This window comes from Bison bison, unplaced genomic scaffold (assembly GCF_000754665.1).
Source record: "Bison bison bison isolate TAMUID 2011002044 unplaced genomic scaffold, Bison_UMD1.0 scf7180017864134, whole genome shotgun sequence".
In the NCBI taxonomy this organism is placed as follows: domain Eukaryota; kingdom Metazoa; phylum Chordata; class Mammalia; order Artiodactyla; family Bovidae; genus Bison; species Bison bison.
In genome coordinates, this window is record NW_011494706.1 from 3,493,210 (window position 1) to 3,505,816 (window position 12,607).

The 12,607-nt window shown below is 43.4% G+C and overlaps 1 protein-coding gene across 1 annotated transcript in view; it reads left to right on the forward strand.

The window, feature by feature from the left end:
• Nucleotides 1–4,050, forward strand: part of SLC25A13 (solute carrier family 25 (aspartate/glutamate carrier), member 13) — a 232,099-nt gene extending 228,049 nt beyond the window's left edge. The window contains exons 16-18 of the mRNA XM_010839742.1: nt 2,280–2,438; nt 2,533–2,623; nt 2,885–4,050. Of these exons, the coding sequence (XP_010838044.1) occupies nt 2,280–2,438; nt 2,533–2,623; nt 2,885–3,071 (437 nt within the window). The 3' untranslated portion in view covers nt 3,072–4,050. The remainder of the gene's footprint in view (nt 1–2,279; nt 2,439–2,532; nt 2,624–2,884) is intronic.
• Nucleotides 4,051–12,607: the final 8,557 nt, after the last annotated feature.

Genomic DNA, 12,607 nt, shown 5'->3' on the forward strand with positions numbered 1-12,607 from the left:
GTTATACAATAATATGTCCTTGTACCAAAGTTGTATTTTGCCAATCATGCTTTCTTTTTGTGGTAAACAAACTCCTCCTGTCTAGCTACTGGGCAGCCCCTTAAAGAGTTATCATTTTTTTGATTGGCTGGAGAACATCCCTGTCATACATAGTACACGGTCCGAAGATCTCATCATGTGTCTCATCACTGAAGCATCAGGTGTGAGGTGGGTCCCGTCCCTGCTTCCTAGCCTCCTCTTGCTCTCCCATCTTTGGGACCAGAGGAAACTTGACCTCTTGATCAGCGTCATCTTATCCTTAAGCAAGCCGGAAGAAACCAGGCAAAGTTGCTTCGAGCCTTTTCCATCCCTGATCCCCCAAATCAACACACGTCCGGAAGCCAAGCTCTTCCTGGTAAATGCTGCCTTCCCGGCCTAGCTGTGGAGCAGCCTGATGTTGTTCTCCTGGTGAATTTAGCAAGTCTCCACACCAGAAATCCCGTCCACAGGGATGTACTCCGCCCCTCCGCAGCCCTAGCAGCTGTCCTCCAGGGAGAGGTGGGAGCTGGTGGTAGAGAGGATGAGAGTCCTGTGCAGGCTGCCCCGTTTCCAGCACCCGCCCCCACTTCACACACACGCACCCACACACCCCAATCAGTTTTGCCAGACAGCTTATTAAACATCTTACACGTTTCCCTTAGCATTCTTATTCCACTGATCAGTGTCTTTCCTCCCTGCCCTCCCCAGTACTTCTCTCTCTTTTCATAGCAAGTAGCTATTTATGAAAACTACCCTAACTGAAGGAAACTTGTTACCCATTTTATTGCTTGTGTGTCTTTCACAGTCACACTCTGCCATGCCTGTCCACCCTTGTAAGAAGGATTTTATTACATGTCTAAAGCAGACAGCCTTGCTAAACTCTTTCTAAACCAGGAAGTGAAACAAAATTGGTGGTGTGAACACAGTGGGTTTCTAAGCATTTTTCATGTTTCCTTCCATTATGTTGGAGGATAAATTCCTGGCTTAAAGTTAAAATAATTCCTCTAAGCTAATAGGAAATTCAGTATGACTTATCCAGTGAAGCGCTGGATATAAAGCAAGCTTTTTCACATGCAAAGATGCCATGTGTTTCATAAAAACCGTTCAGATGAATGGTTGAGGAGCCTTGGGAAAGATGGAAGAGGAGAAGATACCGCTTAGCGATACAAATGCAAACGTGTACTATGCGGATTCCCCCGGGCGCGCACGCACACCCTGTAACTTTAAAGCTGTCTCTTAGAAGGATGAGATGGAGCTGCGAGCCAGACCACGTTGGTTTGGACCGAAATTCTTACAGAATTATTAAGCCTTAAAAAAAGCAAAGGAGATTTATGCATCTGCATTTGACCAATTTGGTTTGGAATAGGTTCATAATGGAAAAGTAATAAAACCATAAGAGACAGTGTCTTCTGAGTACAGTCTCGCTTTTAAAAAATCTAAACATGGGCTGCCCCAGTTTGGATAAAATGACTGTAGAAAAATTTCCCATTGGTAATTCTGGGAGGGTTTTGTTGTTGTCGTTGTTGCTGTTTTCTTTTTCATTGATTATCAGCCAGTATAAATTTTAAGATTTCTGGCAGATATTTTTTTCAGGAGATGTCAGTCATAGGAAAGAGGAGTCCTAAAGTATTATCTGTGGGTGCCTCCCCCTCAGGTCACCCCCCCTTCACACATGCATACACACACACACACACACACACACACACAATGTTTGTTTAGCTATCAGTAAAGTCTTTTCTGGTGTAACCGGAGAGGTTAGGGTTTGGAGGGTGCGAGTGGTTGAATGTGTGTGAGAAGGCACCTCCGCTGACTGCCAGCAGCCGCAGAGAAGCAGGAAGAGGAAACGGATAACAAGCTTCACCTCTGAAAAATCAGACCCAATAACTCTGATTTCAACAGGAAAGCAAAAAAAAAGGTAAAACAACAACAACAAAAAAAAAACCCCAAAATCGTTCTCCATTTGTTTTCAACCATTTGAAGTTGTGTTGATCTATAATTCCTGAGACTGTAAGAATATAAGCGTGACAGATGGAGGTTGGTGGTCTGGGGACGGAGAGGCGAGGCGTGTACTCCATTAGGTGTGGTGGAGCCTCCAAGCCTGCGGACCAGAGTCACAGCTGCGTTTCCCAGAGGCGACAGCGAATAGGCCTTTGGCTCGATCCCAGCCTTAGCTTTCTTTCCACGGCCGGCAGTGCACGGCACAGTTGCTTTTACGCAGTGAGAGCGTGACCCGACTGCAAAGGTGTTGTCTTTTCTGGCAGGTATGCCTGCAGCCTCACTGGTGACCCCTGCTGATGTCATCAAGACTCGATTACAGGTGGCCGCCCGGGCCGGCCAGACCACTTACAGCGGAGTGATAGATTGCTTTCGGAAGATCCTGCGTGAGGAAGGCCCGAAAGCTTTGTGGAAAGGGGCTGGCGGTATGGAGATCATTTGCTCTTAATTAAACCTTTGGTATCAGGCGAAGTTTTAAAATCTTAACCCGTGTCCGTTACTTCCTATTCTCCCCCCAAGCTCGTGTGTTTCGGTCCTCCCCCCAGTTTGGTGTGACTTTGCTGACCTATGAATTGCTCCAGCGATGGTTCTACATTGATTTCGGAGGAGTGTAAGTAGCTTGCTAAACTTCAGCTGCTTCTAATACTCTGTGGTCATCCAGAAAGGTATGTCCTTTTAGTCCCTGTGATGAAGTAGAAGAGATGTAGGAAAATACTGAAATCATGTTATCAGATTCATTTCCAAAGGGAACATACAAGTAACCAGAATTCCACAACTCCTCTATGATCCAGATGTTAGCAGTTTTTGAATGTTGCTTTTACCAAGTTAAACAAAAACCCTCAGGTTCTCACTCTATTTTCCCTTCTTGTAGGAAACCCATGGGATCAGAGCCAGTTCCTAAATCCAGGATCACCCTGCCTGCTCCCAATCCTGATCACGTTGGGGGCTACAAACTGGCAGTTGCAACATTTGCAGGGATTGAAAACAAATTTGGACTTTACCTACCTCTCTTCAAGCCGTCAGCATCTACCTCACAAGCCATGGGTGGAGGCCCGTAGGAGGTCTGGCACCCACCGGGCCATCGCTGCGTCTCTGGTGCGACTGTTGGAGAGAACACCCCATCCCAATGGAAACACTTCATCCCTGTCACTTCCATCTCCTGTTTAAATTCAAGTTGAGGCTTTTGATAAGGTGAAATCATTCCTTTTTCTGTGTGTTTTCCTAACTAGATCATTGTGAAATTATTCATAGTTATTCTTTGGGCCTCTTCTCACAAACCTGTGCTGGTACCTGACATCTCCTGGGATTTGGCCAACATTAACCTGATCTGGAGGAAGAAGCAAGTCTGAATAGGAATTAGAACCATTCTCCTCAGATTAGGATGACAGCCCAGAAGAAGCTGCTAAGAAGCAATCATGGTGCTCCGAGCAAGTGCTCCTGTGCAGGAGACTGGGTGCATCTTTATAAAAAGAGAAAAAAACACTGGAAGAAACAAAAACATTATCAGAAATAGCCAGCCGGGCTTCAGATTCTAAACACACACTAATTCTGACTCTGGATTATATTATGAAGCTTTGATGTGAAACATGTTGTTTTGTAATGAAAACCACATTGAAGATGTTTAATAATCATATTCTGTTACTGGTACCCAGGCTACCAGGGGGGAGGTCTTTGTACTTTAGAGAAAGTACTCTTGGCTCTGCACTCGACGGATGGAGAAACCCAGAGACACAGCCCCGCTCCTGGCTTGGAATGACCGCTCGTAGGAGGCACACGTGCTGACCACCGCCTGTTTCAGTAAACACTGCAGAAAAACGCGTGCCCTCCGTTACTGATACCTACCCTCGCCCCTCCCAGCCCTCCGTAGTTGGCATCCATTTGCTTTTAAAATCCACTTTATCTTGAATCATGGAAAAATGCATTGTAATATGCATTTTTATTTAATTCGTGGTGCCTCGAACAATGGTCAGAAGGCTCATGTGTCTGTGAGGAAGGAAATAAACTATTTTTAAAGCTACTGAGTGTTTTTGCTCTTGTTACATCACGTGGCAAATGACTGCAAGAGTGGTCATGATTGGACTGTCGCAGTCTCATTTTGAGGGTGACTGGTTCATGTCAGCCTCAGTTTGTCTCCCTGGTCTCTCAGGGTGATGTGCACCCAGGTCTTCAGTATGCCAGTGTTCAGTGTGAGAGAGGCTGTGAGGAGTGAGGACCCTAGCACACTGACCCTTGCTCTAGTCATCCTCAGCGCTCTCTGCAGTCTCTTACTGTGAGAATTAATACCGAGTTTCCCTGGAGGTCGGGCATGGAAACTGGTACCAAATGGCCATGGTGTCTTCTGATCTTCTCTGACTCTTCCTCATCCCAAAACCACGGACCGTGTGTGCCACCTTTGACCATACTGGACCCACACTGTGATGACCCCGGGAAAGGTGTTAGTCTTGAGCAGAATTTCGGGCGCTCCTAAGGCTGCAGTTGTGCTCCTGAGTTACTTATTGTCAGTTGAGTTTGAACTTCCTATGTCTCCAAAGTTTGCCTCCAGAAGAGAGCTGTTTTTCAGTTTCTGTCTTGCGGTAGGTCAGCAGGTTGACATTCAGAGTTACTGTTCAAAATGGGAAAGTGTAAAAACCATCTGTGAGTCTGCTTTGGTGGTGGTGTTTTGGGGTTTTTTTTTTTTTTCAGTGAACAAAAGCTTTGTTATTCTCACCAGAAATAGGACAGATATATACATGGCTCCTTCATGGTTTTGGTTTGGCAAACACCAAAGAGAATCCCCTCTGTCTCCCTGAACTTGCCACCCTCCCCCAGTCCCTTGCTCAGTGTGACAAGCAACATTTATATTTTAATCTCCAAGACCAGTCACAAGATTCCACATACGTCATAGAAATTTAGGTGGTGTTACAGTAACACAGCACTCAAGCTTTGTTATTTTGAATGTGGAGAAAAGTCCCCTGAGTGTAAACCCTGCCTCCTTACCTTTCTTTTCTTCAACTGCTTGAAATTTTATGGAAGATCAGATTTTCAAGGTATAAATACTGACCCAGATCTCAAGACGCGGTGCACTGCCCTGCTTGCTGCTTTTTTGTTTTAATATTTGCTTATTTATTTGACTGCTCTGGGGTCTTAGTTGCAGCATGTGGGATCTAGTTCCCTGACCAGGGATCGAACCTGGGCCCCCTGCATTGGGAGCTCAGAGCCTTAGCCATTGGACCACCAGGGAAGTCCTCCTGCTTGCTTCTTTAGGAGGTGTTGCATCTGTGGGAGAGCGTCTTGGCTTCCCTTAGTCCTACCTGGAGCTGAGAATGATGCTCTTTAATAAAGGAGAAAGCAGAGAGGTACCAGGAAGCCAAGGAGATAGGCCCACATGGCGGTGTTTCTTTAAAATCCTTGGCTTAGTCTGTTCCGGGGTAGGCAGTGACTGGAGACACACAGGAGGCCCCATTTCCTTCTGAGTTGTGCTCAGTGGGTGGTGTGACTGTGACATCCTTGAATAGGACTGCAATCACCGTGCGGTGAAAACCACGTCAAATTTGTTCTGGGTTTTCCTTCTTCCTGAAGTGACAGCACAATACTCAGCAGCGCTGTGGCCGCCGTTTCTACAGTGGCTCTTTTCCTGCTCCTCGCCAAGGGACTGAAAGCTGAGCAATGCCCACCCAAGGGGGCCAGCCTCCCCCTGCCCCGCCAGCCCTGGAGTCTCTCCCTCTGCCCCTGTCCACTCCTGATTGCTTGAGGGGGAGCGGGGGAGAGGCCTGACTTTTGTGTAGCAACTTTTTTTCTAGGAGGGGAAAAAATGTGGAGCTGACCACAGAATGAACACGCTGATTCTTGGGTTCCAGCCGTGGCTGGGTTTCTTGAGGCTGGGTGGCATGCTGTCGCCAAGCTCATGCTACACCTCATAACCCACAACCATTCGCTGTGCTCCCTGGGGTTGCCTTAATCCCAAGCAGCCGGGGTTGCACAGGGGAACATAAGAATCCTGGCACAGAAAGGAGTCATTTAAAATGCTTATTGCATTTCAAGCTTCAGTTTTTACTTAGTGAAAATATTTACCATTGCTGGAAAACAATGTTTAAAATTTTGTTGCTTCTATGTTGTTTAATGGTGTGGCGGATGTAAACCTCAGGATGCTTACATTTTGACAGTCTTCTGGAAATGTTTAACAGCACATAACTCAGTGAGCAGGGAATAAAAACTGGGAACAAATTGTCCTTGAAACTTTGTAACCTCCCCCCGGACTAGGTATTCCACAAGGCATGCTGGAATTCTTCAGGTAAAGACAGGGAAAACTCCGGGCAATGGAATTTGTAGACAGTCTTGTAGCCCCATTTAGCAACCTTGTAGATAAACCCTAAGAGTCATCATGTGCCTTTTACCGCAGAAGCCATCCTGTGGGGGATGAATTTGTATCTTTGCCACTGAGCGAAATCCCATTTTCAGTTCAGGGTCATCAAACGCTTTCAGGATGGGGATTTTTCCAAAGATTTTTAAAAAGACACATTCCCTGGTGAGAGCAGTGAAATGTTCTTTCCATAAATGGTACTGCCCTCAAAGTGTTAGTCACGCCAGGCTCCTCTGTCCACGGGATTCTCCAGGCAAGAGTACTGCAGTGGGTAGCCATTCCCTTCTCCTGGGGATCTTCCTGACCCAGGGACCAAACCCTAGTTTCCTGCATTGGAGGCAGATTGTTTACTATCTGAGCCACTAGGGAAGCCCCTTGTGGGGGCGGGGAGGGAGGTGCCTTTGTTTTACCTTCTGGGAACAACCCAACCCTCACCAAAGAGTTCTGTTTTCCACGCTGTGAGGGCCACGGGTGGGGGGCATGGGGGTGCACGTTTTAAGATCTGAGGCAGAAAAGAGCATTGTCACTTGTTTCTTGAAAACAGTGGAAGTCTTTAACCTGAAAGCCCAGATTGGGCTCCATGAGAACTGTGCTGGTGATGCTACTTCCACAGTGCCTGGAACTCTGAGTAGGCTCTTTTCATTTGGATGGACGGATGAATGGATGGATGGATGGATGGGTTTCAATAATTTTTTTTTCCAATCAGTAATCTCTATCATTTTCCCACTTTATAGGCCTTTTCAGTAGTGTTTTTAGTGGCTGGAGTTAAAACCATAACTTAAAACAACCCTATTCTGATGTATTCCACGGTTACTTTAGAAGTCGTAAGTACATCTTTTATTAAAGCAACTACAGCTATGTAAATTGGTTTCAATTAGCTGGTTACTCTGAGTCATCAGGAACTTTCATGTAAACTATATGATCTTTAAATTTCCTGGTCATGGTTAAAAACATAGACTTAAAAAATCATCCTTTTGAGGTTAGTGGTACATTAGGCTTGTACCATTAGGCACATGAGCATCAATGAATGTTAATGACTTAGAACTCCTCTGCTCTTCGCTGCCTGACATCTGTAGGAGTACGGTGGCAAGTTTTCCTTTAGAAGCTGCTGAAGACAACAGGGACTCTCTTTCAGAAGGGTTTGTTTTTAGCTAATGCATTAATTGACTCCAAAAAGAGTCCAAATGGAACACTCTGCTTTCATCTGCTGGGGTAACCTAATAAAATAATGTTGTTTGTTTTTAGATTCCCGGCTGGTAAGGGGGGTTTTGCTCAAGGCAAAACCACAGTCCCCTCGAATAACTTTAGAAGGAGAGTTAAGAAGACACACTAATTGTGCCTGTCTGAGGTTTGCTCCTTCAAGGGCCCAGACACACCCCTTGCACACTGGTCTGGCCACCAGGGCTCTGGTGCCCACCGCCGAGTTGATTCTTCTGGGCTGGGCTGGGCTCCTGCCCCCTGGAAGATGCTTGATTTTGCTGTGAGCAGTTCTTAAGGAAATTTTAAAAACAGACTCAAGCTCTCGGAACAGACTCAGGCAAGCACGCTGTATATGCGATTCGTCTGACGCACAGAATGGGGAAAGGGGAATTCAGGTTAATGAAAGATGACTGATTACAACAGGCTCCTTAACTTTCATCACCCCCTCCTCCATCCTTTGCTACTTAGCCAAGCTCTTGCTCTGGTGTGTTACTGGGCTGCTTTCAAATAAGAGGGGGACAAGTAATCCTGCCCCAGCCTGGAGTTCTTCAGCCAGTCAGAACTCATTAAATATGAGTATTACACGCCAGGAATGATCCTGTGAAACCTTCCCACATCCCTTAATGTAGATACTATTTTACCCCATGTGACAAATGAGGAAACCAAGACTCAGGTTAAATATCTTGCTCATGGTCCCAGCTAGCAAATAAGGATGCTAAAATTTGAATCCAGGTCTGATGGCAGCCCGAGGCCCTGTTCTTTCTATATGAGCATTTCTCAACCCAGTAGAGGGAGTTCATATGATCGGCTATGCCCAGAATTTCTTACTGTCTCCAGTTCTCAGTATCAGATGTATCATTCCTAGCTCAGAGCCGAAGGGAAGGGTGATCTCCGGTTACTGTTGTAAGTACATTTGCTATCTCAAGACAATTCCAGAGCTTGAGGACCAGGTGAATCCTGACAAGCCTTTTGAGGTTCATCTTAAACTATTTTACAGCCTATTAAAGTCAGTAAAGAGAGGATTAAGGTACACTTGAAGCATTTGCCCCACGGGTTTAAAATTGGAAGGTAATGTGGAAAAAGCAGAGATAAATTTACAAACTGTTACAGTGCAACGTGATATGACGTGAACTGAACTGGACCATCTTAAAAATCTCTACTATAATTAGAAAATGCCGTTCTTCAACAAAAGTTGGAAATAATGGAAAAGCAACTTAAAAGTAAATATCTATGGGTACTTGGCCTCAAAGTGTGTCTGGAGGGAATGGAGACAGTTTACAGAATGTGGGATTTGTTGGAATTACTTTTGGACATAAAATCTCCATCACCCCTAATGGTGGGAAGTCTTGCTCTATTCCCAACAAGTTACCTGCTGTCCCTAAACTTAAAGGAGGAGATCTACCACTGCATTTTGCTACCCCCTCTTCCATTCTTATATCAGTGAAAGCAAATTACTGACTAACCCACACCAGAAATTTGTGGAATTTTCTTCCTGGGCAAAAGATTGTGTGTGTGTGTGTGTGTGTGTGTGTAAACACAAACATATATGTATGTATATAAATACATATATGTTTGAGTATATATGTATTTGTGTATTAAAATGTCATGTTCCTTTTTCAGAGGAGTGATCTCAAAATGTGAATTTTTGTTTTGAAGCAGAATTTCCAATGTAAGTTCTAAGTATGGAATATGCTTAATCAATTTGAAAATTTATGAAGAGTTAGCTACTCCGTGTAAGAGGTTGCTTTCTCTGACAACCTCTTCATTAGGGCCAGCTCCAGTGTTATGAAAGGCTTACACTCTGTTAGAGCAACATCACATCAGAAAAAGGAAAAACTGGGGAGGACGGAAATTGAAACAGGTCTTTTTCCTTCTAAAGACAGAAGTGAAGTGATTGCTGATTCTGAATTTTATTACAGTGAAAGCAGAGACTTCTCCACACTTTTAATCTCAGCCTTTGTCCAGTCTCATTATGAAATGTGTATTTCCCCTTCTGAACTGAAGAAGCAGTTCACACTTGACCTGGAACTTCAAGTTACCTGTGACCGCTACTTATTAAGTAAGTGATTTCTTTCTTTTTAAAAACAGTTTGCCTGTCTGAAAGTAAAAGAGAAAAGCCATTATTTCTGGCTCTTTTGAGGACTTGAAATTATTGTGACATTTCTTCCTCTTCCTCCGTTTAGAAAGTCTCTTGATTGGCTTAATAACTTACCATTCTAACCATACATATCTGACTAAGTTATTGCAAATTATTAAGGCATTTGAAATGAGTTGGTTATAAAGGATAACTACTATCTCTATTAAAGTTATGACATGCAGATTCGTGAAGCATTCCATATTTTGGGGGCTTCCCTGATAACTCAGTTGGTAAAGAATCTGCCTGCAATGCAGGAGACCCCAGTTTGATTCCTTGGTCGGGAAGGTCTGCTGAAGAAGAGATAGGCTACCCACTCTGGTATTCTTGGGCTTCCCTTGTGGCTCAGCTGGTAAAGAATCCACTTGTAATGCGGGAGACCTAGTTTCAATCCCTGGGTTGTAAAGATCCCCTGGAGAAGGGAACAGCCACCCACTGCAGTATTCTGGCCTGGAGAATTCCATGGACTTGTATAACCCATGCGGTTGCAAAGAGTTGGACACGACTGAGTGACTTTCACTTTCAAAGATAAATTACAAAATAATTATCATTGGAGCCCTGAAGTAATTAATAAATGCTTTAATTTCTATAGACAGTAAACTCTAATTTACTTTTTTTCTACCTTAAAAATTATACCTTTGGGGGAGTTCTGCTTCTGGCCATGACAGACTAGGAGAGAAAACTAGAAAACTGGGCAAAACACATTATATGGCAGTTTTAAGACATTGGATATGAGGCAGAATAGATCTGTGACCTGTGAGGGGAAGGAGACAACAAGGTGAGACCTACTGTTGCACCAGCTTTCCGCCTGGAGGCAGTCTCCAGCCACTGTGCAGGGAAGAACCCAGACAGGGCCCAACCTTCTCCCCAGGTGAAAAGATGTAGGTCAGAAATCAGATAAGCCAGGATAGCTAGAATTTTAAGACACACAGAACAGCCAAACAGGAGTGAGCTGATCTGAGAGACAGCTCTGGAGTTTTACAGAGCGTTCCCCAATCTTTGAGTGCTGGGAGGAAACTACCAGGCTTGGAAAAGAACCACTGGAAAGGAAGAAGCAGAAAAATTCTGGAGGTCACAGAGGAGAAAGAGTTTGTTTTCCCACCAATTGGAGTAGAATTTTCCTCCATAATATATAGAACATCAGGCAGAATCCTTAGAAAAAGTGTCTTAATAGTGCAAAATAAGAACTATGATAAAGGCTGCTCTGCCCTTAACAAAACTCAAAAGCAGACTTCACAAAGATCTGATTCCAAGTAATTTAACTCCTTGTCAGAACACAATTTGATACTATTTCAAACAATATTAAGAAAAGCCCCACAACTCACAATAAGAAATCTAATAAAAAAACTGTCACCCATAATAGTAAGGAAAATATCAATGTAAGCCATAAAAAATGAAAAATCAACCAACAGTAATAGACCTAGGAATGACAAATGTTAGAAGCAGCAGCAAGGCCAGTAAGACAGCTACCATAGGTAATACATAAACTTAAGGTCGGGGTAAACACAGACATTATATGGAGAGAAATGGAAGATACGAAAGGTAGAACAAAAATTACAATATGTCCAATGGAAAATTAATGGAATGTCTGACTATGTTAAGACATTATGTAAGTGAAGATCAGTGAGCTTGAAGGCACAGCAAAAGGGGTTCCAGAAAAAAATATTTAAAGAAATAGTATTCAAATATTTCCAAGCTTAAGATTATATACTCACAAATCCATGTGGCTCATTGTACCCCAAGCAAAACAAATGTAAAGAAAGAAAACTACAGAGATATATATCATAATGAAAATGATGAGAACTAATGAATGATAAAAAGAAGAATCTTAAAAGCAGCCACAGGAAAAGTTCCTATAACCTGTAAGGAAAGATGATAATAAGAGAACAAACATTTCTACTTGGAAACAATTTAAGGCAGACAACAATAGAGTAACATCTTTAAGGTATTGAAAATATAAAGCTAACCAAGAAATCTATACCCAGTGAAATCTTTTAAAAACAAAGGGAAAATAAGACAGACAAAAACTAAGAGAATTCAGAGTGTTGTTGTAATTGCACTGAAGGAGATAGTCCATGGAATTCTTCAGGCTGGAATACTGGAGTGGGTAGCCTATCCTTTCTCCAGTGGATCTTTCTGAGCCAAGGATTGAACCCAGGTCTCCCACATTGCAGGTGGATTCTTTACTAGCTGAGCTATCAGGGAAGCCCAAGAATACTGGAGTGGGTAGCCTATCCCTCCTCCAGGGCATCTTCCCAACCCAGAGATGGAACCCAGGTCTCCTGCATTGCAGGCAGATTCTTTACCATCTGAGCCACCAGGGAAGCCCATTCAAGATGTTCATGATAGGTCATCAGGCAGAACACAACTGATACCAGATGGAAATTTTGTATCTAGACAAATTAATGAAGAGTTGTTTCAGAACTGAAAATAAATGAATAATTACATTAAAAAAATTCCTTAAAAGATAACTCACTCTTTAAAGCAAATCAATGATGCTGTATTGTGAGGTTTATCATTTATATGTTGTTGTTGCTTAGTAACTAAGTTGTATATGACTCCTTTTGACCCCATAGACTGTAGCCCACCAGGCTCCTCTGTTCATGGGATTTCCCAGGCAACAATACTGAAGTGGGTTGCCATTTCCTTCTCCAGGGGATTTCCTGATGCAGGAATCAAACCCACATCTCCTGCATTAGCAGGAGGGTTCGTTACCACTGAGCCACCAGGGAGGCCCCCAGTTTATAGCATCCATACCAGTAAAATGCACAGTAACAGCACAAAAAAGAAGAAAGGAAAATGATAATACACTGTCAAAAAAGTGCTTATACTACTATACATAAGTAATATACTATTATCTGAAGGTAAAGTGTAATAAGTAAAAGATGTTGTAAACCCTAGAGTACACTAAAAAATGAAAG